At 42.6% G+C, this 23811-nt stretch overlaps 1 protein-coding gene across 1 annotated transcript in view; it reads right to left on the bottom strand.

Moving 5' to 3' along the window:
• Positions 1 to 864: 864 nt before the first annotated feature.
• Positions 865 to 23811, bottom strand: part of NYX (nyctalopin) — a 43488-nt gene continuing 20541 nt past the window's right edge. The window contains exon 3 of the mRNA XM_075333519.1: positions 865 to 4763. Coding sequence (XP_075189634.1) covers positions 3391 to 4763 — 1373 coding nt within the window. The 3' untranslated portion in view covers positions 865 to 3390. The remainder of the gene's footprint in view (positions 4764 to 23811) is intronic.

Here is a 23811-nt window from a genome sequence, read left to right as displayed (position 1 = left end):
TCAGATATATGGAATGGATTGCATTGAGTGAACAGAAACAAAGCAGAGAGAAAACTGCTGTCACTTACCCCTCAGCGTGTACCAGAGCCAGACCGGGGCTGAAAAGCAGCTTTGGCATACAAACCCACACCAGCCCACTGACAATATTACCTTGGCACAACACACTGTGGTAAATTTTACTTTAATATGATAAAAAATATATATTTATTAAAATTTGTTGCACACTATGCATACTGGTACCATATGCAAATAGCTGTCTTTCTCCAGAAAGTCACCATTAAATAGTCAAACTTGAACTTTTCAAACTGCTTAGCGGCCACTACAGTGAGATCTACAAAAATACATATAGGTGCACTCTAAAATGCTAATATTGAATATGGGAACTCTGGTATTGCAATGCTGCTATAGGAATATTTAAAAAAAAGAGATACTTAGCTTATGTATTCGCCAATGCATGTGAGCCTGATAACCATGACAAGGTGATCTCATATATATATATTTCAAATTATATTCCCGCTGTGTATATATATATATATATATATATATATATATATTATATATATTTTTATATATATATATATACACATAGCGGGAATGTAACTTGGAATGCCTCTATCTGGGTTAAAAACCTACGTGTCTGGTGATTATTCTTTAATAATCCTTTCTGCCCAGAAACGTAGGTTTTTAACCCAGGTAGTGGCATTTCAAGTTAGGTTCCCAGTATACAGAGATTAGCTTGCCATGGTAACTAGGCTCGCATGCATTGGCCAATACATAAGCTAAGTATCTCTATTTTAAAATATTCCTATACCAGTAATGCAATACCAGAGTTCCATTATTCAATGTTAGCATTTTAGAGTGCAGCTGTCTGTATTTTTATAGTTATAATGTGTTTTCAGCTGGCACCTGTTCACTACAGTGAGATCAGATTGTTTATAGCAGGGGTTCCCAACCCAACTTTTGGCTCGGGGGTCCATGATGTGTGGCTTGCGGTTGTATCTAACATGGTATATCAGCATCAGGCCTAGCAAGCAGCTATGAAGAACAGGTCTGCTGATGGTGAATTATGTGAGTAGCCTCCGCATATAAGAATAGATCTGGATGTCCATATACTGGCCTTGGGGGTTTAGAGATAATTAAGTATGGTAACCTGGAGACAGGATGATACTGCCTGTTAGATCAAGTGCTTGAATTGGATGTGATGTGTGGTGGGAGCGCTTGATGCGAGAATACTGATGGGGGTATTGTGCAATCCCCTGGCTCTCAGTATACTATTTTAGTGTGATTTCTGTGGAACATCTCTTGGCTGTCATTATACTGTTAATGGGGCTCTGGGTGGCATTACTGTAAAGGGGGTGGGAACTGGATATGGCTCGTGACCCTTTCTCAAAGCCGAATGTGGCTGTCAAGGTCAGAAAGGTTGGTGACATCTGGTTTAGGGCATAAAATGTTCTCTTTAGAAGACTGACAGAGATGCCAAATGTAGCCATAGATGCTATAATAAAGCACAAATGTTGTCCCTCCCATAACCACGCACTATTCCAACCATCAACATTCAATCCCGCATAGTGTAGTATTGGTGGTGGAAGGTTGAACTAGATTTACCTAGGTCTTTTTTTCATCCTATGTAACTATGTAACATGATCTCTGCTAAAAGCAGCAAGACCTTTCAATAACTTGTTAGAATATGTTGTTTAGGGAAGAAAGATAGACTTCAGCCTTCATGTTCGGCATCTTAATGATGACTTTCTGAAGTAAGTTGGTAATACCATACGCCCACACAAATGCATGGTGTGCAAAGCACTGTGGGTCTGATTCATTATTGCATCTGCGTCTTTTTGTTGTTGAGGTTTTGGTGTTTTGCGACTTGAATTTGGTGAAAACAAAATACATTTTCAATTTGCGCATTTTTTCTGTGTTTTTTTACTTTATTTTATGTGTTTGCCTGGTTTTCATTTTAGTTTGTCACGGTGAGGTTTAAGGTTTCCAGATATTTTCACCTGATTCATCATATGCTACTTTTGAAAAGTTGGAAAAATTTGTTGTAAATGTATTCCACTTTCCCTTGGGAGATATTCTTATAGGAGCCAGAATTAGTTGCGCAACATTTTGCAAAATCTTTGACTTAACATGAAACCTAAAAAAGTACACACCTAATCCACCAATTGAGGACAGTTGAACACTGGCTTTTTCAGTCAGGGATCCTGTACAGATATAAGCAACACCAGTTCTAAGTAGGCGTTCTGCAGAATATTATCACCCTGCAGCTTACATTACTGTTAAGATACAGTCCCAGGCAGAATATAAAACAATCATAGATGACCTCTCACTTGCCCTGATATGTTTTACAAAATACTTGTACTTCTGCCGGACACAATAGCACAGTGGACTATGCTATTGTGTGCAGAATAAAAGATGGACATTGCAGGAAAAAAGTCAAATAGAGTCCAAAGATGCAGCCTTTGAACTGTGCTTGCCTCCTTTTTCTCAATGGCTCTGTCTAAATTCAGTTTTTTAGGGCTTAAGCTGGAAACTCATGACCAATACAGAAAAGGCCTTAGGTCCACTGCTGGTATCTATCATGGTAAATGATGTAAATGGTGCTCCTGCCTCCGCTGTCCAGCAAGGGTCTTCAATCCTCCAGCACTTCCCTTTGGGCATGTTTGGCTCAAGTCAGGTGATACTGGAAATTAGTGATGAGCGATCACTACCATGGGTGCTAGGTACTCGTAACAAGAATTTTAATGCTCGGATGGGTGCGACTCGTTTGCTGAGTATAATGAAAGTCCAAGGGGAACTTGAGCATTTTTCTGGAAGATTTTCTGAGCAAATTGTCACTTTGGGCCTGGCTATACTCTCTGCTATGTTTCTGTTCATTCATATGCAATCCGTATGTCTATTGAAGCTCTACGTTCGTAGATCAAAATGTCATATATGTGTTATATTGGATTGCTACAATTAAGTATCTCTCATAATTACTATTTGGAGGGCCAAGTCCTGTTTACAAGATTGTTTAAAATGCTTTACAACCATTTTTTTTTCCTAAAGCTAGTTTAGTAAGCTATAAAGTTCATCTTAACAAATCAATCAAGGGCAGAGACAGGGCAAGCAGAGCTTATTAATACCAGAGACTACACACCACTAGCTCATCACTAAGTAGACAAGCAGCGCTGCAGCAGATAAAACATATATTTTTACTATAAGAAGTCCAGTTTGTAACACTGAGGGATACCACTTTATGCTGTCCTCAGATCGCACAGTATAAACATGGTTGCAGAGTCCCTGTAATAACTAGACAAGTTCCATTGAGTGGCCCAATTGTGCAGAAGTAGTAACCAGCTTTCAGGATATAATTTTTGCAGTACCAGTCATGGAATCGGTATTGACAGCCTAAAATATAATCATTACTAAATGAACTAGAAAAAACATAAGTGATACATTCTCTGATGATGGAGCAGTAGGGGCCTTGCCAGTTTCATTATATGTGCTATTATTAAAACTTTCAGTCATGTTTCCGAGATCTTCAGTAATTGTTTTGGGCAAAAGTAGTTTTGAGATCAAGCTACTTAGTTTGGATTCCATCGTAGACGGTAGCCTTTCTGTAGGAAGGGGAATATAGTAAGTAAAATTTTGCTCTGAAGGGTCCAGGCAGACTCCTTCGGTGGTCTTTTGAAAAAAAACACTGCTGAGGTCAATGCCGGTCAATGATGATGGTGATGAGCATGGAATATCTCGTACAAGCTTGTAACTCTCCATCCACTCTCTTAACCATTCAATTCTACAGTCACATTCCCAAGGATTCTTGAAAAGATATAGCCTTCCTATGAAATATACTGGTCTAAAGACTTCAAAGGGTAAAGTGGTCAAGTTGTTGCTATTAAGATGCAAAGATACTAAGCTGGTGAGGTTTTCAAAAGCTTCTTCCTCAATGAAGCTTATCTTATTTCGGTCTAGGTAAAGAATTTCTAGCTCAATTAAATCTTGAAACCAAACACCTGAGACATTTCGGATATAGTTCCCACCTAAATTTAACATCTTTAGTTTCTTTAGTCCTTTGAAGGAGTTTTCTGGAAGCTCATTCAGTAAGTTGTCATTAAGAAAAAGATATTCCATTTTATGACAATCTTGAAAAGATTTATCATGGATCACATATATTTTATTGTCTTGGAGGTTAAGATAGGTAAGATTAGGTATATCTTGGAGAGAATTATAAGCCACCGCTTCTATCCTATTACTTTCCAGATACACGTGAGTCAAACTCTTCATTCCTCGGATTGCTCCTGGAATCCTCCGAAAGTTGTTTTGAAAAAACATAAGTTCTCGTAGTAATGGAAGATCAACAAAAAGCCTGTCGGGGATGTTGAACAAATTGCAGTCTGCTAAGTCCAACTTTATTAGCTTCTTTGACGCAGAAAAGGTTCGAGTGTGCAAATATCGAATATACTCATTATGGGCCATTTTGAGCTCGATCAAATTGGGCAATCCTTTGAAAGCCCCGGGAGTAATGAACGATATGTTGTTGTGACTCAGTGAAAGTAATTTTAATGAAGGCAAAGTCCCAAAAGCCCGTTCTGAGAGAAACTTGATATTGTTTTTATCTAGGTTAATAAAGGAAGCTTCACATGGAAATTCATTAGGGATCTCCAGGAGTCCTATTCGATCACATAAAACAGAGCAGTTTCGTTCGTGAGTACAAGCACAGCTTGATGGACAGGAACGGTAACAAGCCCATATGGCATACAGTGGATGAATTAAAAGAACAGCTACAAGAAAAAAAAAATAATACTTGTTAGATATCGCATAAAAGAAAACACATTCCTCCATTATTACATGACTTGTGATATTTATGTACTTTTCTCAATATTTTTTCATAATTATTGAAATATTCTATGCTTGTTCCAGAGCCAAGTGGAAGGTAACCTGTCCCTTCGTACATGTAGTCCAGTCTGTGAAAAGCATTGTATAAAAATGGAGAAGCTGAGCAAGAAGCTGAGCAGAATCATATATAGGTTTTTAAGAAGAGATTCAGTATAACTCGCAATTTATTGATTGAAATCCCTCATGTTTGTATGTATGCCGTCTCTGTCTGAACATGCATACAGAGATTACTGATACTCACCGAGTAGGACCACCCACTGGACTCATATGAAAGGAATTAAATACAAGTCCAGTGGGTGGTCCTACTCAGTGACTGGCAGTTATCTCTGCGTGCACGGTCATACAGGGACCACCCACTGCACTCATATACATAAAATGTGATGCTAACCTGATGCAGTTCAGAGCTGAATCACAATGTGTTGCCCAAGCACAACCAGATAGGAACAAATAAAAGAAAACCCTAGGTGGTGCAGAACCTGGAGAGAGTAATCAAACAAGCCAAGGTCTATGCACTGAAAGGTAAGGTCAGGATAAAAGGGAAAATTGAGACAGAGGCAAAGCACAAGCCGAAGTCGGTACACAAAGGGAGTCAGTCAATAGGAGGGGATGAACTAAATAACCGGGATGGAAAATGAGATTAGAAGGTGGGTAACATAGAGGGAGGTAAACGGAGGGAGAAGGACAAAACACCAGGAAGAACAGAACAGAATAAGGGGATCAGATGGACGGAGTCACGGGGAGGTCAGGGAATGCAGTCACGGGCAGAGGGAGGAAGTCAGGAGAGCTGGAGAAGGGGAACGGTAGCGGGACAGGATCATGGAAGACATGAGCAGATCACCAGAAGTATCACTGGCAGTGCAGCAGCAGGGCCGGATCCGTAATAAAGCGGAGGGGGGTCCAAATTGAGGTTCGGAAGACTTCTCCCACAGGGTCAGAGAGAGGCTAAAAACCTGGAGGGGACAAAAAGAGTTAGCCAGCTCTGCAGGAGACCGTCCTACAGAGCAAATGCTAGAAACTGGCTCTGCAGGACGGCGGGCCAGCAGAGGATGATAATGACAAAAAACACCAGGGACTTCAATAAATAAAATGATCAGGTTCTCCTTCTCTATAACATCTTGCTGCATACCATTTTCAACATGACAGGTTCTCTTTAATTGACTATATGGATCACAATATAGAGCTGTAAGAAATGACAATTTGTATTTTTCTTCCCAAAGCACGATTTGCCCTCTTATCCTCATATATTAGAGTTCACTACTTCAATATTTCTCTACTGAAAACTAGAAAATGAAACAAACCACAACAACATCATTTAATGTGTTTGTCTATTGTGTTCAAGATATCATTGTAGTGTGTTTGTCACAATGTTCTTCCTGCGATGGCAAGTAATCATGGAGTTTCCCCACCAGGGAGACTCTTGTTAGAGACGATTGTTGAAATAGAAGTATATAGATATGCAGCCTTCAGCACCTCATGACTGGATATGGAATCTGTACCAAAAGGATCCTAAATAAGGCATTATTGCATGTCATCATTAGTGGGGGCTGATTGCTGGAATCCCATGGTCCACAACCCTGTTAAAAAAAAAATCATAGCAAGAATAATTTTTTACACTCACAGTAGCGTATAACTCGGACGAGTACTATGCAAAAAGAAATGGCAATGTAGATCTGTGATTTATATCTCAGCTGTATTCAGAGTGAGGAAAAAAAATCACAGCATGCTGCGAGTGTAAATCAGATAGACTTACCTATTCAAATGTATGGGTGCGGAAAAAGAAAACGGATGCCAGATGGAGCATCCAAGCGGCATTTATTTTGTATGGATACATTATAATTCTGTACCACAAGACACTGTAAATGGTCTTGTAAATGGCTACTAAAAAAAACCCAACAAATTGCATATGGACAGCACATGTGAGAAAAAAATCATCCTACTTTTCTGGATGAAAATGGGACCCAAAAATGTGACCCATAATCTGTACAACTCCATTGTACATTTTATACATTCCATTTTAGAAACAAACTGAAATCATTTGTAGGGGAAAATAAAAAAAACCAAAACAATAATAATGTGATTGCGTGTGGACACCCTCTTATAATTGGGGATGTGGTTGTATTCAGTATTAGGCAATCATATTTAATCTCATATTAATCCCTTTACAACCTTGGACATACATATACAGTTGAAACCAGAAGTTTACATATAATCTCTAAAAAGACACATATGCATGTTTTTCTCCCTATCAGACATGAAATCAGAATACTATAAACAAGTAGTTAAATTCCACCAAGGTAATATAAAGGGAAACAATAATTTCTTCTCAATATAGAATTTGTTGCATGAAATAATAAAATATACTTTTTAATTTATTTTGTATTAAAATATGCACCTAAACAAACCATAAAGTGCAAGTGCAACAAAAAAGGTGCAAATAGTAACACATATACATATGAAACAATAAGAATTGATCTCACTCAATCAGTAGTCGAGACCAGTTTCACCAAGGGGTTCAGCTGCAAACAGGCGATAGCATATCTTACCCTGTTGCACCCCATGTGTGGCATCCGCGGTCACCAGAGGTTGAGCACCACCCTGCCAACCTATGATTTTCTGCCACTGCACGCTGCTTTATTTTCCTTTCCCCATTTTCTACTTCACTGATGAATCTGCACTATTGTGGAGGAAATGTGTAGGGAGGGCCCATATATTGGGGTCATTTTTTACATTGTGCATGACAGGGTAAAATATGTTATCACCTATCCTGCTATTTCCAGTTGAACCCCCTGGGGAAACTGGTCTCAACTACTGGAGATCAATTCTTATTGTTTTATATGTAAATGTAGTGCCCCTGAACCACTCAGGGCACTACTAGGTACTGCATCTGTGACGCCCTGGGCAAGCCAGGGGTCACAGGTCATGACACCACCACACCCTACACCCCGGATAGGTACACCAAAGCTAAACCTAAAATCCTTGTTGCCTTCCTCCAGGGGCTGATGTTCACACCAGGGGGTGGGCCAGGCGGTTGGCTCCGCCCACCAAGGAGTTCACAGTCCTGGAGGAGGGAAAACACAGTCAGTCAGAAAGAGATAGAGTGGTAGAGGAGCAAGTGAGAGGAGTTGAAGTGGGAAGAGAAAGTGACAGTTGAGAAAGCCTGAAGTTGGTCCGGGTGTGTGCCCCGGACTGAGACAGCAAGGTTAGCAGACGGCGGTGACTGTCTGCAGGAGAGGCTGATCGGAGGTTGCCGAAAGGACCGTGGACGGGTGGTGGCGGTACCGGACCGGTATACAATGAGAAGCCAGCACCATTGGCAGGGGCCTTTCGGATCCCGGCAAGGCTAGGAGTCACCGTGAATTTGCCAAATCCGTCAGTGAAGGGGACCTCCGGGTCTCCTAACAACTAAGTCCCGATTGAAGGCAACAGTCCAACCGTAGGAGAGAGACACCGCCACCGCCAAGGCACCAGTTTCTCAGGGCCAGCGCCTGCGAGCAAAGAGGGGCTCCTCCGGCCCATATCCAAGCCGGGGAGCGGGTTACCAGTGGGAACCCATCGCTGCCAACATTTCACTAGGTGCAGGGACAGAGACCGTCACCGTCAACTACCGGGGAAAAGCAACAGCAGCCATCCGTGGGAACCGTCTTTCCAGCCGTGTGTTTTACCGAGAACTGTGTCAACGTCTCAGGCTGAGTGAGTACCACCGTGCCGTGCGGCACAGTGCTGCCCCCGCGACCCTGCACCTCACCAGGCCCCGCACCTAGCCTGCCATCCATCCCTACCCCATCATCGGGCCCTGGGACAACCAACCCCCTACCCACGGAGGGGAGAAATAACAACAAAGCTGCTCCCTGTCACCGCTCCCGGGATCCCCATACAGAGCAGCGGTGGTGTCCACACAATCACCACAACCGTGGGTGGCGTCACGGACAATAAATCCCCAAAACCAATCCCCTTTTCACTCACGGGCGAGGAGCGCCGCTCGAGTCCCCGGGATCCGGCCCATCGCTCGAGCCACCGAGCAGCCGAGGCCGCAGCAGCAGCGGCAGCCGGACCCGAGCAGTGGGAGAGTGCGGCGTCCCCTCCTCCGCCCGCGACACATCCTCACCAGGATGCAGGGCCTACCCCCAGGGACCTGGAACACCTGTGCCAGTGACATCTGCTCACACCAAAATCCCAGTTTCCACTCCACACCAGGGGTAATTGGCCAGTCAGACACCAAAGGGATGGCTACCTAGAGGGCGGAGCCAGTCCAGGGGACAAGACAGCCCGCTGGGAGGGGACAAGGGGAGTCGAGAGTCGAGAAGAGTGAAGTGAAGAGGGTGGAAGTGTAGAGAGACATGCCTAAAGCTGGGTCGTGTAACGGTGGCCCGGGGGCACAGGAGAGTGGTCGCCAGGGTAGGTACACCCGAGTACCACTGGGACCAGAGCACTGACGGGGCACAGGGCGCTAGATCAGGAGTCAGCTTAACACGACCTGGCAAATACCTGCACAGTGAGGGGACCTTCACAGACCTCACTGATCCACAGATCCGGGGGCATCAGCAGTAGCGAGCGAATCAGGGTTCAGAATACGGACCGGCCCTACAGGGTCCACACTGACAGCTGTATGGACGAGGAGACTTCCCAAAGGATAGTCGTGCCCCAAACCAGCTCCACGCTACAGTGACCAAACCGCACTGTGGATGCCGGGGACAGAGCAACCGAGTCATCAAACTGGCACTGGAACTGCAGGGACCTGAAGTCCAAGGGCCCAACTGTGAATAAAGACTGTTAACTTACAACCCATGGTGTGGCCTCCCTTCTTTGACGAAAGTCTCCACCATATATCCCACGAGGGTACCTCCACAGCTGCCATTACCACCATCCCTAGGGATCACCAACTCAGCAGCGGTGGTTCCACCATCTTAACTGCAACCCACAGGTGGCGTCACACCAATGACTTCAATCTTCCCTGTAAATACTCCCCATTAAAAAGCGTCCCCAGAGTCGCCAAACTGGGCAAGAGCCAGCGAACACCCATGATACAGCATTCCCCGTAAATATACCGCCCAGGACCGAGTACCCCATAGCCCTGGGCGACACATATATATGTGATACTATTTGTACCTTTTTTTTTCCACTTTATGGTTTGTTTAGGTGTATGCTCTTGCATATTTTAATACAAAATCAATTAAAAGGTATATTTTATTTCTTCATGCTACAAATTGTATGAAATCAGATTACGCCTTTCCTGTTTAAGGTCACTTAGGATTACCAAAATTATCTATTTTTGCCAAATGCCAGAATAATGAGCAAGAATGTTTTAAGGCATTTTTATTACTTGCTGCAAAGTCAAAGGTAAGAGTACTATGCCTTTAAACAATATGGGACAGCCCATATGATGATGACATGTCTTTGGAAGCTTCTGATAGGTTAATTGGCAGCATCTGAGTTAGAGACACATCTGTGGATGTATTTTAATACACACCTGAAGCACACTGCTTTTTTGTGTAGCATCATGGGAAAGTCAAAAGAAATCAGCCAAGATCTCAGGAAGAGAAATGTGGAGTTGCACAAGTCTGGTTCATCCTTGGGTACAATTTCCAGATATGTGCCCACATACACATCAGAAAAGCATTTCTGCTGTTCAGAGTGATACTGAAACCCCATTGAAAATAAGCAATAATAATACAAAATACACATATTTGGGATTACCGCATTCAGAAATGCCCGCTCTATTAAAATATAAAATCAATCAATGTAATCGGTAAGGGAGCTAGAATTGTTTGTTTCGTCTCCACAACATTACGTTAAAATGCAATAACAGGTGATAAAAACCTTGTATCTACTCAAAAATGGTACAATTAAAAACATCAGCTTAAGATGCAAAAAATAAGCCATCAAACAGCCCCAGATCCCCAAAAATGAGAATGCTACAGGTCTCGGAAAATGGTGACAAAAGCGAAATTCTATTTTTATTTTTATTTTTTTTTTTGAAACTTCTTAATTTTTTTTTCACAACTTAGATAAAAGTAAAACTATAGTATACATATTTGGCATCTACAAACTCGTACTGACCTGGGGAATAATATTACCAGGTCAGTTTTACTATATAGGGAAGATGGTAAAATGAAAAACCCCAAACCAATTTCACCGCACTTGGAATTTCTCACTTTTCAATACAATATGTAGCAGAATAAATGGTGTCATTCAAAAGTAACACTCGTCCCACAAAAAAAACAAGCCCTCATATGGCTATATTGAAGGGAAAATAAAAAAAGTTATGGCTCTTGGAAAAAGAGAGTAAAGAACTAAAACAAACAAACGGAAAATCTATGGCTGATGAAGAGGTTAATTTGTAGTCATTACACAGCTGCCATCATTTACAATGATTCTGATTAACCCTATATAAAATTTAGCTATTCTAGTAGGATTTTCCTGACATTTTCTTAGGTAGGAAAAGCCATGATCCATAAACAGCTTATAACACAGCAAAGGGATCTCATTGTTAAAAACCAACAGTCAGGAGACGGGTAAAAATATTTTTCCAAGGCATTAGATATATCATGAAAAATGGTGAAGATGTTTATCAGTAAGTGGCTTAAATTTAGCAGAACACTGCCATTACCTAGAACTGGACATCCTTCAAAAATTGATGAAAAGACCAGAAGAAAATTGTTCTGGAAGGCTGCCAAGAAAGCTCTAGCAACATTAAAGGAGCTGCAGGAATTTCTGGCAAGTACTGGTTGTGTACTGAATGTGTCAACTATATTCTATATTCTTCATATGTCTGGCCTATGGGGTGGAGTGGCAAGATGGAAGCCCTTTCTTACAAAGAAAAACAGCTATGTCTGGCTACGTTTTGACAATACCTACAGAAAGTCTGCCAAAAGCATGTGGGAAAACTTGTTATAGTCTGAGGAGAGCAAGGGACTTTTTGGACAAAATTCATAAAAGCAATGTTTGGCGTAAAGTCAACATGTTACATCACCAAAAGAAGACCATATCCATAGTAAAGCATGGTGGATGCAGCATTATGCTTTGAGGCTGTCTTTTGGTAGGTGGAACTTAGGCTTTAATTAAGGTGGAGGGAATTTTGAACAGTTCCAAGTATCAGTCAATTTTGCAAAAAAAAAACAACAATGTTTTCAGGCCTCTGCTAAAAAACTGAAGATGACAAGAAATTTCAAATTTGCAAAGGATAATGACCCTAAGCTTACCTCCACATCAATCAACAGAATGGCTTCACCAGAAGAAGATTAAACTTTTGGAATGGGCTCGCCAGAGACATGAATCCAATTGAAAATCTCTAGGTTAACTTTAAGAGTGCTTATACACAGGAGATGCCCTCACAATCTGGCAGATTTGGAGTTCTAAAGTTTTTGAATCAATATTGAAATTGCTACACTAAAATGGTAAAGTAAAGGCATGTTAATAATATGCATATCATGGAAAATGGAAACAAATGTTTCAATAAAACTCAATTTATTCAGTATCGAGTATGAGCATCTATAGAAATGCATGCACTTAAGGCTGCTTTACACGAGTCGATCTATTGTGCGATGCATCGTTGGGGTCACGGATTTTGTGACGCACTTCCGTCATTCGTAACGACATCTCCTCATGTGACAGCTCCTTGCGAGTCCAACCGATGCCTAATCGTTTGAAATTCGGCCATCGTGTACTCATCGTTTAATTCCATAAAATCGGTCAGTTTAGTCTTAATGAACGACACATTGCAAAGTGTGACACCGTGTAATCGGCCATCCTCATAGTTGTTTGTGACGTCAGTAAACGTTCAGGGCGTATTTGTGGTTTTAAATAATCACGCCTAATCTAATCGGATTGGTTGTAGCAGATGCATTTTGATTGGTTATTACTGTTATAAAATACGGAGCTGTAGTCATGATGTGTGAACATTCAGCCTTGGCGTCATGCACAGTGTGTTATAGTGCATTATTCCTAATTTTTCTTACGTTTGTTTGTTCGCTGGATTTTCCGCCCTCACTCCTTGTTATCCCTTTTTTGTGGTAAGTTGTTATATGCCAATCTTTCCTTTTTGGATCAAAATCGACATTAACCAGACCACAAACAACAAACAAGATTGATGCTAAGGACACACGAGGCAACAAAGACAGACGCAGAAGAGAAACTATATATATGGGATGTAACCAATCAACCACATTAGCAGAACTGGATTGAGCAGGTCAGAAGAATTCAAGGCGTGCAACAATCCAGACAACGTCATGGAGGGCTGTATAGTTTGCCTAATTACGCCCATACAAAAGACAGATTGACCAAAGGAAAACATGTGTGAAGCCTTTTGGACGTCCGCCATGGCCAATCAATATATCGATGAGCGCTTTGTGGTCGTTTGACAACACTCAACGTGTGACACATGGACAACTACCTATCAGTGATACAAACAAAAAAAAAAAAGACTTTGCCAAATAAATCGCACGATGGATTGACTCGTGTAAAGCAGCCTTTACACTTGGCATCTATCAATGCAGTTGCTAATTGTTGTCTCGGAAATGCTCTCCAATACTGAGCATTAAGATCCACTGCTGGTAACTGCCTTTGCAATTAGCGATCAATGACGCCCCAAAGGTGTGCAATGGGAGAAAAGCCTTGAGGTGTTGCAGGGCATTGTAGCATATTTAGGTCACGCAAGCTGCACACGGTAGCACAAACATGTGGCACAAAGTTATCATGTTGAAAAAAAGCTCCTGGGACACTTTCACATTACCTAGTGAATGCCTCTTCTTGGTGTTTCCCATGTGGTTGACAAACCAATCTCTGGCATCATAATTGCATCCAAGATAAAAGAGGGACTCATCACTGAAGAGGACAAACCTTCATTCCAGCCTCTGTTGCCACATTGCTCTGAAGCAGGATAGCCTTTGACGGTATCTGTAGCTGGATGTCTGGCTCATAGCCCAATGTCATGCAAACGCCTCCTGTTGGATTATGTAGACACTGATGCCTTAGACTTGTTTTGGGATGTCTAACTTTGCTTGTAGTAAGAAATGGATCACTACACATATTCTTAAACTCTGATGAGGGCAACACCATGAAGAGACCTTCACAAGGGAATGTTACAATGGTCTTTTTTCTGTGATTATTGTATAGGGGTGGCATAATATACTGTAGGAAGACCCTCTAGTCTTCATTGCAGGTACATTAATAGCTTAGCGATACTTTGATTTGGTTGTGGTAACAGAAGTACAGCCATTTGTCCAAAGTGTCCTTAGACAACCATTAAAAACCTCACTGATAACATGCCAAGTAGTATAATTGTATGTATTTCTGCATTTGTCACTCATAATTAATTATGAATAAATTAGGATGTTTTGAAAATTTTGTTTCCACCCCCAGTAAGCTCTTCTATTCAGCATGCCAGAATACTGTATATAAAAGCCCAGGCCGCGCTGTATAACATAAAACAACTTTATAATACTCACCTAGGGGGTGGTCCGGTCTGATGAGTGTCGCTGCTCTCGGTCCAGCGCCACCTCCATCTTGTCCTCTTGTCCAGCCCTGTGTGCATGCCACGCCCTGCATCATTCACTCAGAGGCCTCCATTGCGCAACTGCGCACTTTGATCTGCCCTGCTGAGGGCCGAGCAAAGTACTGTAATGCGCATCCATGAGACTGCTCAGCCGGGCAGATCAAAGTGCGCAGGCGGAAGAGTTCAATAAAGGCCTCTGTGTGAATGACGCAGAACGCATCATGCACATGGGGCTGGGCAGGAGGACGGCAATCGCACAAGATGGAGGAGGCACCAGACCAAGAGCAGCGGCACGCATCACACCAGATCGCCCCCTAGTTGATTATTATAAAAGTGTTTTTTACGTTCTACAGAACGGCCTGGGCTCTTATACACTGTATTCTGGAATGCTGTACATAAGAGCTCAGTGATGGTGGCCGCAGCTCAAAAAGTAAAAACCTGGGGACAGGTTCCCTTTAAATTATCTATCGATCATGTGAGTTTCATAACTCCATGACTTTTCCTTCTTTGTGTTGCAATTTCAATGCTTGGGAGTAATTATCGTTTTGTGTAATAATGTAAAGTCACCAAAAAATTAGAATACATCAGTCTCTTAGTCCTTAAAGCATCATCCCAGTGTTTTATTTTAATTTAATTGCTGGAGTGGTATCAATAATATAAGTTTCCTGCCCGTGGTACTATACTTGCCAGTTGCCATCTTCTGCTATTTCTAGCGCCGATCTGCTATCTTGTGATCTCAGCCTCTGACTGACTAGACGTGAGAGGTAACGGTCACAAGCTCTCAGTGTAAGTCTATGAGAGCCTTGTTCTGGCTTTCATAGACTAAAGCGGGCTTTACACACTGCGATATCGGTCCCGATATCGCTAGTGTGGGTACCCGCCCCCATCTGTTGTGCTACACGGGCAAATCGTTGCCCGTGACGCACAACATCGCCCAGACCCGTCACACATACTTACCTGCTCGGCGACGTCGCTGTGACTGGCGAACCGCCTCCTTTCTAAGGGGGCGGTCCGTGCGGCGTCACAGCGACGTCACTGAACCGCCGCCCAATAGCAGCGGAGGGGCGGAGCTGAGCGGGATGTAACATCCCGCCCACCTCCTTCCTTCCGCATAGCGGCTGGGAGGCAGGTAAGGAGAGCTTCCTTGTTCCTGCGGTGTCACACGGAGCGATGTGTGCTGCCGCAGGAACGAGGAACAACCTCGTTACTGCTGCAGTAACGATTTTTGAGCATGGACCCCCATGTCACCGATGAGCGATTTTGCACGTTTTTGCAACGATGCAAAATCGCTCATCGGTGTCACACGCAACGGCATCGCTAATGCGGCCGGATGTGCGTCAACAATTCCGTGACCCCAACGAGTTCGCATTAGCGATGTCGTAGCGTGTAAAGCCCCCTTTACATTGAGAAGTGATCTCTGGCTTGCTCTCAGTAAACACTGGAGTGATCCAGCAGGTCACAAACAGCAGAAGAAGATTGAAGCGGTGACAATATGAGAAGATGACGGCAGTTGGTAAGTGTATTAGTAGGGGCATGGAACATGCATTAGTTATACCACTCCATAGGTAAAATAAAAAACACATTGGAGTGGTGCTTTAAGGATATTCAGAATATCATTAGATACAATGCTGAGAATAATGTATATGTTATTGTGTGCAGCTTCAGTGTCTTACAAAGTCAGATCGCAACTAGGAAATTGTTCATACAAACAAATCTAGAAAACATATTAACTAAGATATAATGTATTCAAGCACCCAAATTACAGTTTTCTCAGTTCTAGTATTTTCAGTGACACTTGATAACATGGAAGTGAAATCTGGACAAAAAAAACAGTGGAAAATTACATAAATTTGGCAGAACTTTTTCTTAAGGAAAAAAAAGGATAAAATATTCCTCAGAAAATAACATGTTTTCTAATTCCCCAAAGAAAAAAAAAACGTTTGCTGGGATAGAAAGTTAATATTCACAATATTTACCGTAATATTTTGCATTTTCTACACAACTATGTAAAACAATATCTTCCAGAGTAGGGGTATGTAAACTTTTTTGGGGGCCTAATGACCCCCCCATTGTGATATTTAAACTTATCATCCTCCAATAAAACAGTTAGGGTCACAGCCATAACATTTGGTTTTTAGTTTTCATACATATATGAGGGTTTGTTTTTTGTGGAATTAGTTGCATGACTCAATAAGACCAATTTAATATACATATCTGATTTGGATGGGTGCAAAAAAAAACTTTCAACATTGTTTTTAGCATTGTTATATTGCTTATTGGTGGTGGTTGATAATAGATGGACAAAACTATTTGTTTTCATCATTTAGACGCCATGGTCAATACTAACAATGAGGTTTTATCTCCATGCCTGGGTCATCACTTTGCTATACTTTTATTCCACTCACATGGCTGGTCCCTATTAGATAGTTGGGGAGGCCTTGATTGGACTTTTGGCACCATGATTTTCATTGACCACTGGCTGGTATTGTTATTGGAGCCCTTTGACTGGCATTATTTTGGGGATCCAGTGCTTGGCAGTTTTCTAAAGGCCCTTTGGCTGGCACTGCGATGACCTGCCTGTGTCTGGAATTGCTATGGTTGTGCTCTTGCTCTAAGAGTTATGGGGGTCCTCTATAGATTTGCTGCCAGGCCCACTAACAAGATCATTCATTTCCATTATACTGCCCTATGCTCCCATCTATCCAAATACTAACCCCCATATCAATCACCAAGAGGAGCATAGCATGGTTTCTTTTAACGCATCTATTCTATACACCGTGTGCAGAATTATTAGGCAAGTTCTAATTTAAAGGATTTTTTTTATTATTGATCAATAACTATGTTCTCAATCAACCCAAAAGACTCATAAATATCAAAGCTTAATATTTTTGGAAGTTGGAGTGTTTTGGTTTTTTTTAGATTTGCCTATCTTAAGAGGATATCTGTTTGTGCAAGTAACTATTACTGTGCAGAATTATTAGGCAACTTAATAAAAACCAAATATATTCCCACCTCACTTGTTTATTTTCACCAGGTAAACCAATATAAATGCACAAAATTTAAAATTAAACATTTCTGACATGCAAAAACAAAACCGAAACATATTAGTGACCACTATAGCCACCTTTCTTTATGATGACACTCAATAGCCTACCATCCATAGATTCTGTCATTTGTTGATCTGTTTACAACAACATTGCGAGAGGTGTACTGTTTTCCCTCCCTATAGATCTGACATTTTATGAGGGACCACAGGTTCTCTATGGGGTTCAGATCAGGTGAACAAGAGGCCATGTCATTATTTTTTCCTCTTTTAGATCTTTACTGGCTAGCCACGCTGTTGAGTAATTGGATGCATGTGATGGAGCATTGTCCTGCATGAAAATCATGTTATCCTTGAACGATACTGACTTCTTCCTGTACCACTGCTTGAAGAAGTTGTCTTCCAGAAACTGGCAGTAGGTCTGGGAGTTGAGCTTCACTCCATCCTCAACCCAAAAAGGTCCCACAAGTTCATTTTTGATGATAGCAGCCCATACCAGTACCCCACCTCCATCTTGCTGGCATCTGTGTCAGAGTGGAGCTCTCTGCCCTTTACTGATCCAGCCTCTGGCCCCTCCATCTGGCCCATCAAGAGTCACTCTCATGTCATCAGTCCATAAAACCTTTGAAAAAACAGTCTTAAGATATTTCTTGGCCCAGTCTTGACGTTTTATGTTATGTTTCTTGTTCAAAGGTGGTCGTTTTTCAGCCTTCCTTACCTTGGCCATGTCCCTGAGTATGGCACACCTTGTGCTTTTTGATACTCCAGTAACATTGCAGCTCTGAAATATGGCCAAACTGATGGCAAATGGCATCATGGCAGCTTCATGCTTGATTTTCCTCAATTCACGGGCAGTTATTTTGCGCCTTTTTTGCCCAACACGCTTCTTGCAACCCTGTTGGCTATTTGCCATGAAACGCTTGATTGTTCCGTGATCACACTTCAAAAGTTTGGCAATTTCAAGACTACTGCATCCCTCTGCAAGACATCTCACAATTTTGGACTTTTCAGAGCCTGTCAAATCTCTCTACTGACCCATTTTGCCAAAGGAAAGGAAGTTTCCTAATAATTAAGCACACCTTATATAGGGTGTTGATGTCATTACACCACACCCCTCCACATCACCTGATTTACTTAATTGGTAGTTGGCTTTCAAGCCTTTACAGCTTGGAGTAGTACAACATGTATAAATGTTATCATGTGATCAAAATACTCATTTGCCTAATAATTCTGCACACAGTGTACAGAGAGCTTCCCTGCGGCTGAGCCTACAGAGGTTGTCACATAGAAGAAGCCTGATGCACAAGACATGAGCCGATGGCAATGAGCTGCATTACTATACAAACCTGGGGACAGGTGTGGGCGGGTGTCCGGTGTCCTGCAACCCCCTTGAAGACGTCATAGTTTATGTGAAATGTTATTTATATGCATGCCTTCGGGTGCAATGTTTGCCAGCCAAGACTAGATGTCATCGGTCGCTGGTCCCTTAGCTGTAAGGGGAGAGCTTAGGGCTGAGGTGTAGTGGCAGGGCTGAGAGAGTAAAAGGAAGAGGCCGGCCACAGTAGGGGATATGGCAGTGAGAATCTCCTGGTTTTAGTCAGATAGGGACACGAGAAAGTGCAGTACAGAGGCTGTACCTGTGGGAGTTATAGCGAGTAGGATTTCAGTGGTAAATTTGGCCAGACCCTCAGGGTCACCCGAGGAAGTCTGTAGCAAGTGGAAAATAGACTCTTCAGGAGTTGTGTTTGGAGAAAAGTCCCTGCCCATCTATAGAAGTAGCAGTCCTTAGCTTTAGGAGGACGTCTGGCAAGCGACTAACTCCAATAGGACTAGTCTCAACGAGAGGTAACATAGACCTGGGTGAACAGGCTGTCACGGAGACAGTGGTAATGGAACTCTCTCCGGTGGTAAAATGAATCCCTGTGGGAGGGGACGTGGTTACAGCCATGTTGGACTCTATGAATTCATTGTCTGCCACTGTGGTGTTACAGCGAGAAGAAGACAGTCTTAGCGCAACAGCAGTAAAGTACATAAAGGAGCAGTCTGCAGCAAATATGTGAAATGAAACTACACTGTAACCAGCCTGTAATGTTGAAGCTTTGTGCCCCCAATGAGTGTGATTCAAGAACACTGTGAGTTCCCTAGTAAAGAAGTGTTGAAAGTTATACTGGTCTTCATGTCTAAAATACCCCCCTGAGAAATGGGGTTTTGGTGTCTCTAATTGCACTGTGGAGGTGGCCGTGGTGCAGCCAAGAAGACAAGCACTGCCCGGAAGCAGGGCTCGGCCTTGCCCACGACTATTGCCCCGTGCCACCCTTACACAGGTGTGGCATTAGTTTAAAAAAATCCTTTTTTTTCAATCATCTACAGTCTTTCTAAACCAGCAGGTTAAGTCTGTAATAAACGATAACATTTCATAATGTATAAAAAATGTCATTCTTAAAATGACATTCATTAGATTCATCAGTGCTTAACTGATATTGAGAATGTCATACATGGTAAGTGCTGTTTCATTACATTATGCCTGGTATTAATATGTCTGGAATTTACAGAATTAAATGAACTGGCTGTGTTAATATATGGTGAGGACTCGGAGGATTAGAATACACCAGAGCTTTAGGAATACAGACAAAATCCCCAAGAGAAGATTTGTGATACATTTCACAGGGGAGCAGCTGTTCCCTTCCACATATGTCAGTATAAGATACATGATGAAAACATCAAAATTATGTGTAGAGTTAAATAATGAGCGTTACAGAAAATAATTAGTATAGGTTTAAAGCTTTGATTGTAAGTGTATTACGTGCCTTGCGATCGTTCATTGTGCATCATCTTTTTAGCGAGGCTGCAGAGAGGTCTGTCAATCAACATGTTGAGGAGTGATTACCGCACACCCACTGTATAGTGAGTCATGGCTAACCACTATCTGCACTGTAGGCCTGGATAGCCATGTGCCCATCCGCACCTATAGTAGCCCCGGTTTTACTGTCTGCCAGCTCTTTAATTACACTTTATCCTCACAGTGCATGCACACGAATTTCATACATTTAACACTCAGTGTATATACTCCTGGAGATGAGTAGGGCTGCATCCTGCAAGCTCGGTAACAACATGGGAGCTCAGTGTATCATATGCAGTGTATACATATCAGCCCCAGTGTGTCCAATGGGGTGTATATACACCAGCCCCAGTGTCACCTATGTGATGTATATAGACATCAGCCCCAATGTATTTTATGTGATGTATATACAGTTAGGTCCAGAAATATTTGGACATTGACACAAGTTTTGTTATTTTAGCTGTTTACAAAAACATGTTCAGAAATACAATTATATATATAATATGGGCTGAAAGTGCACACTCCCAGCTGCAATATGAGAGTTTTCACATCCAAATCGGAGAAAGGGTTTAGGAATCATAGCTCTGTAATGCATAGCCTCCTCTTTTTAAAGGGACCAAAAGTAATTGGACAAGGGACTCTAAGGGCTGCAATTAACTCTGAAGGTGTCTCCCTCGTTAACCTGTAATCAATGAAGTAGTTAAAAGGTCTGGGGTTGATTACAGGTGTGTGGTTTTGCATTTGGAAGCTGTTGCTGTGACCAGACAACATGCGGTCTAAGGAACTCTCAATTGAGGTGAAGCAGAACATCCTGAGGCTGAAAAAAAAGAAAAAATCCATCAGAGAGATAGCAGACATGCTTGGAGTAGCAAAATCAACAGTCTGGTACATTCTGAGAAAAAAGGAATTGACTGGTGAGCTTGGGAACTCAAAAAGGCCTGGGCGTCCACGGATGACAACAGTGGTGGATGATCGCCGCATATTTTCTTTGGTGAAGAAGAACCCGTTCACAACATCAACTGAAGTCCAGAACACTCTCAGTGAAGTAGGTGTATCTGTCTCTAAGTCAACAGTAAAGAGAAGACTCCATGAAAGTAAATACAAAGGGTTCACATCTAGATGCAAACCATTCATCAATTCCAAAAATAGACAGGCCAGAGTTAAATTTGCTGAAAAACACCTCATGAAGCCAGCTCAGTTCTGGAAAAGTATTCTATGGACAGATGAGACAAAGATCAACCTGTACCAGAATGATGGGAAGAAAAAATTTTGGAGAAGAAAGGGAACGGCACATGATCCAAGGCACACCACATCCTCTGTAAAACATGGTGGAGGCAACGTGATGGCATGGGCATGCATGGCTTTCAATGGCACTGGGTCACTTGTGTTTATTGATGACATAACAGCAGACAAGAGTAGCCGGATGAATTCTGAAGTGTACCGGGATATACTTTCAGCCCAGATTCAGCCAAATGCCGCAAAGTTGATCGGACGGCGCTTCATAGTACAAATGGACAATGACCCCAAGCATACAGCCAAAGCTACCTAAGAGTTCATGAGTGCAAAAAAGTGGAACATTCTGCAATGGCCAAGTCAATCACCAGATCTTAACCCAATTGAGCATGCATTTCACTTGCTCAAATCCAGACTTAAGACGGAAAGACCCACAAACAAGCAAGACCTGAAGGCTGCGGCTGTAAATGCCTGGCAAAGCATTAAGAAGGAGGAAACCCAGCGTTTGGTGATGTCCATGGGTTCCAGACTTAAGGCAGTGATTGCCTCCAAAGGATTCGCAACAAAATATTGAAAATAAAAATATTTTGTTTGGGTTTGGTTTATTTGTCCAATTACTTTTGACCTCCTAAAATGTGGAGTGTTTGTAAAGAAATGTGTACAATTCCTACAATTTCTATCAGATATTTTTGTTCAAACCTTCAAATTAAACGTTACAATCTGCACTTGAATTCTGTTGTAGAGGTTTCATTTCAAATCCAATGTGGTGGCATGCAGAGCCCAACTCGCGAAAATTGTGTCACTGTCCAAATATTTCTGGACCTAACTGTATGTGGCGCCTCTGAGGCTTCAGTTGCCACAGGGTACTGCACCTCACTTAAGGTGCGGTACTCATCCTGGGTAAGAAAGAGGTTAACTGCTGGTGTTTCTCACATTCACAAACCACACACAGTCAGATGCTTTCCCAACTGGTTGGCCTAGGGTAGATAGGGGGGTGGCCCTCACGAGGCATGGGACTTTCCCGGTCACTGGGACAACCACCTGGTGGGTGGGCACCACTTGGGGAAAAGGAAGGAGCTCTTCTCACCTAGTCAGTTTTATCCCGGGCACAGCTTGGGGTGAGGAGCAGAGTCAGGACCTCGGCCCAGGCATCACTTTACACTTCTGGGAGCACCACAGGACCAGCGGCTTGGAGCAGACAGCTCATCCCTGTTCTCTACAGCTACAGGGGATTCCAGAGTCTGCGGAGAGTGCAGGATACACCCGAAACCCGTTCCATATTTCTTACTCTGGATTGGTGGGACTCCGACCAGAAAGGACACACAGTGGGAACAAAGGTGGTGACCTCCGAATTATCCGGGATCGGCTGGGGTCTATCACGGCAGAGACCGGCACTCTAAGGGTGACAACTGGAAAGTGAGTAAACACCTTGAACCGCAACTACTGAGTCAGCCCTTTACTGCCGTCGCCCCACGCTCCGGCGCCAACGGTCACCACTACCACCCCTGTCATCCTCCCTGGGGCCTAGCTCTACCTGTGGGGAGCTGAACAATCCCGGCTGCGACACCATCTGCCCCAGAGGACAGCACCTGCAGCGGCGGTTAATCCCTGGCAGCGTACCACAGGTGGCGTCACAAAACAACTACTACTTCCAATATCCTCATTCCATTCCATTCCCTTTTTGTGGACACCTCGGGGTCACGAAACTGGGCTGGGCCACCCGTGACATCCCTTGACCCTCCACCGGCCCGGTGACGAGTATTCCCCAGACCCCGTGGGGTGCTCCATATACATCAGTCACATTGTATCCTATGTGGTGTAAGCCCATCAGGCCCAGTGTATCCAATGTGATGTATATACTGTACACCAGCCCCAGCATCACCTATGTGATGTATATACATCATCCCCCATGTATTCTATGTGGTGTATATTAATCAGTCACAGTGTATCCTATGTGGTATATACACATCAGCCCCAATGTATCCAATGTGATGTATATACACCAGCCCCAGAGTACTCTATGTGATGTATATACATCAGACAGAGTGTATCCTATGTGGTGTATACACGTCAGAGTCTCAGTGTATCCTATGTGATGTACAGTCATATGAAAAAGTTTGGGCACCCCTATTAATGTTAACTTTTTTTCTTTATAACAATTTGGGTTTTTGCAACAGCTATTTCAGTTTCATATATCTAATAACTGATGGACTCAGTATTATTTCTGGATTGAAATGAGGTTTATTGTACTAACAGAAAATGTGCAATCTGCATTTAAACAAAATTTGACCAGTGCAAAAGTATGGGCACCCTTATCAATTTCTTGTT

The sequence above is a fragment of the Anomaloglossus baeobatrachus genome, chromosome 2 (assembly GCF_048569485.1).
Source record: "Anomaloglossus baeobatrachus isolate aAnoBae1 chromosome 2, aAnoBae1.hap1, whole genome shotgun sequence".
Classification (NCBI taxonomy): domain Eukaryota; kingdom Metazoa; phylum Chordata; class Amphibia; order Anura; family Aromobatidae; genus Anomaloglossus; species Anomaloglossus baeobatrachus.
This window is presented reverse-complemented; position numbering and strand designations above follow the sequence as displayed.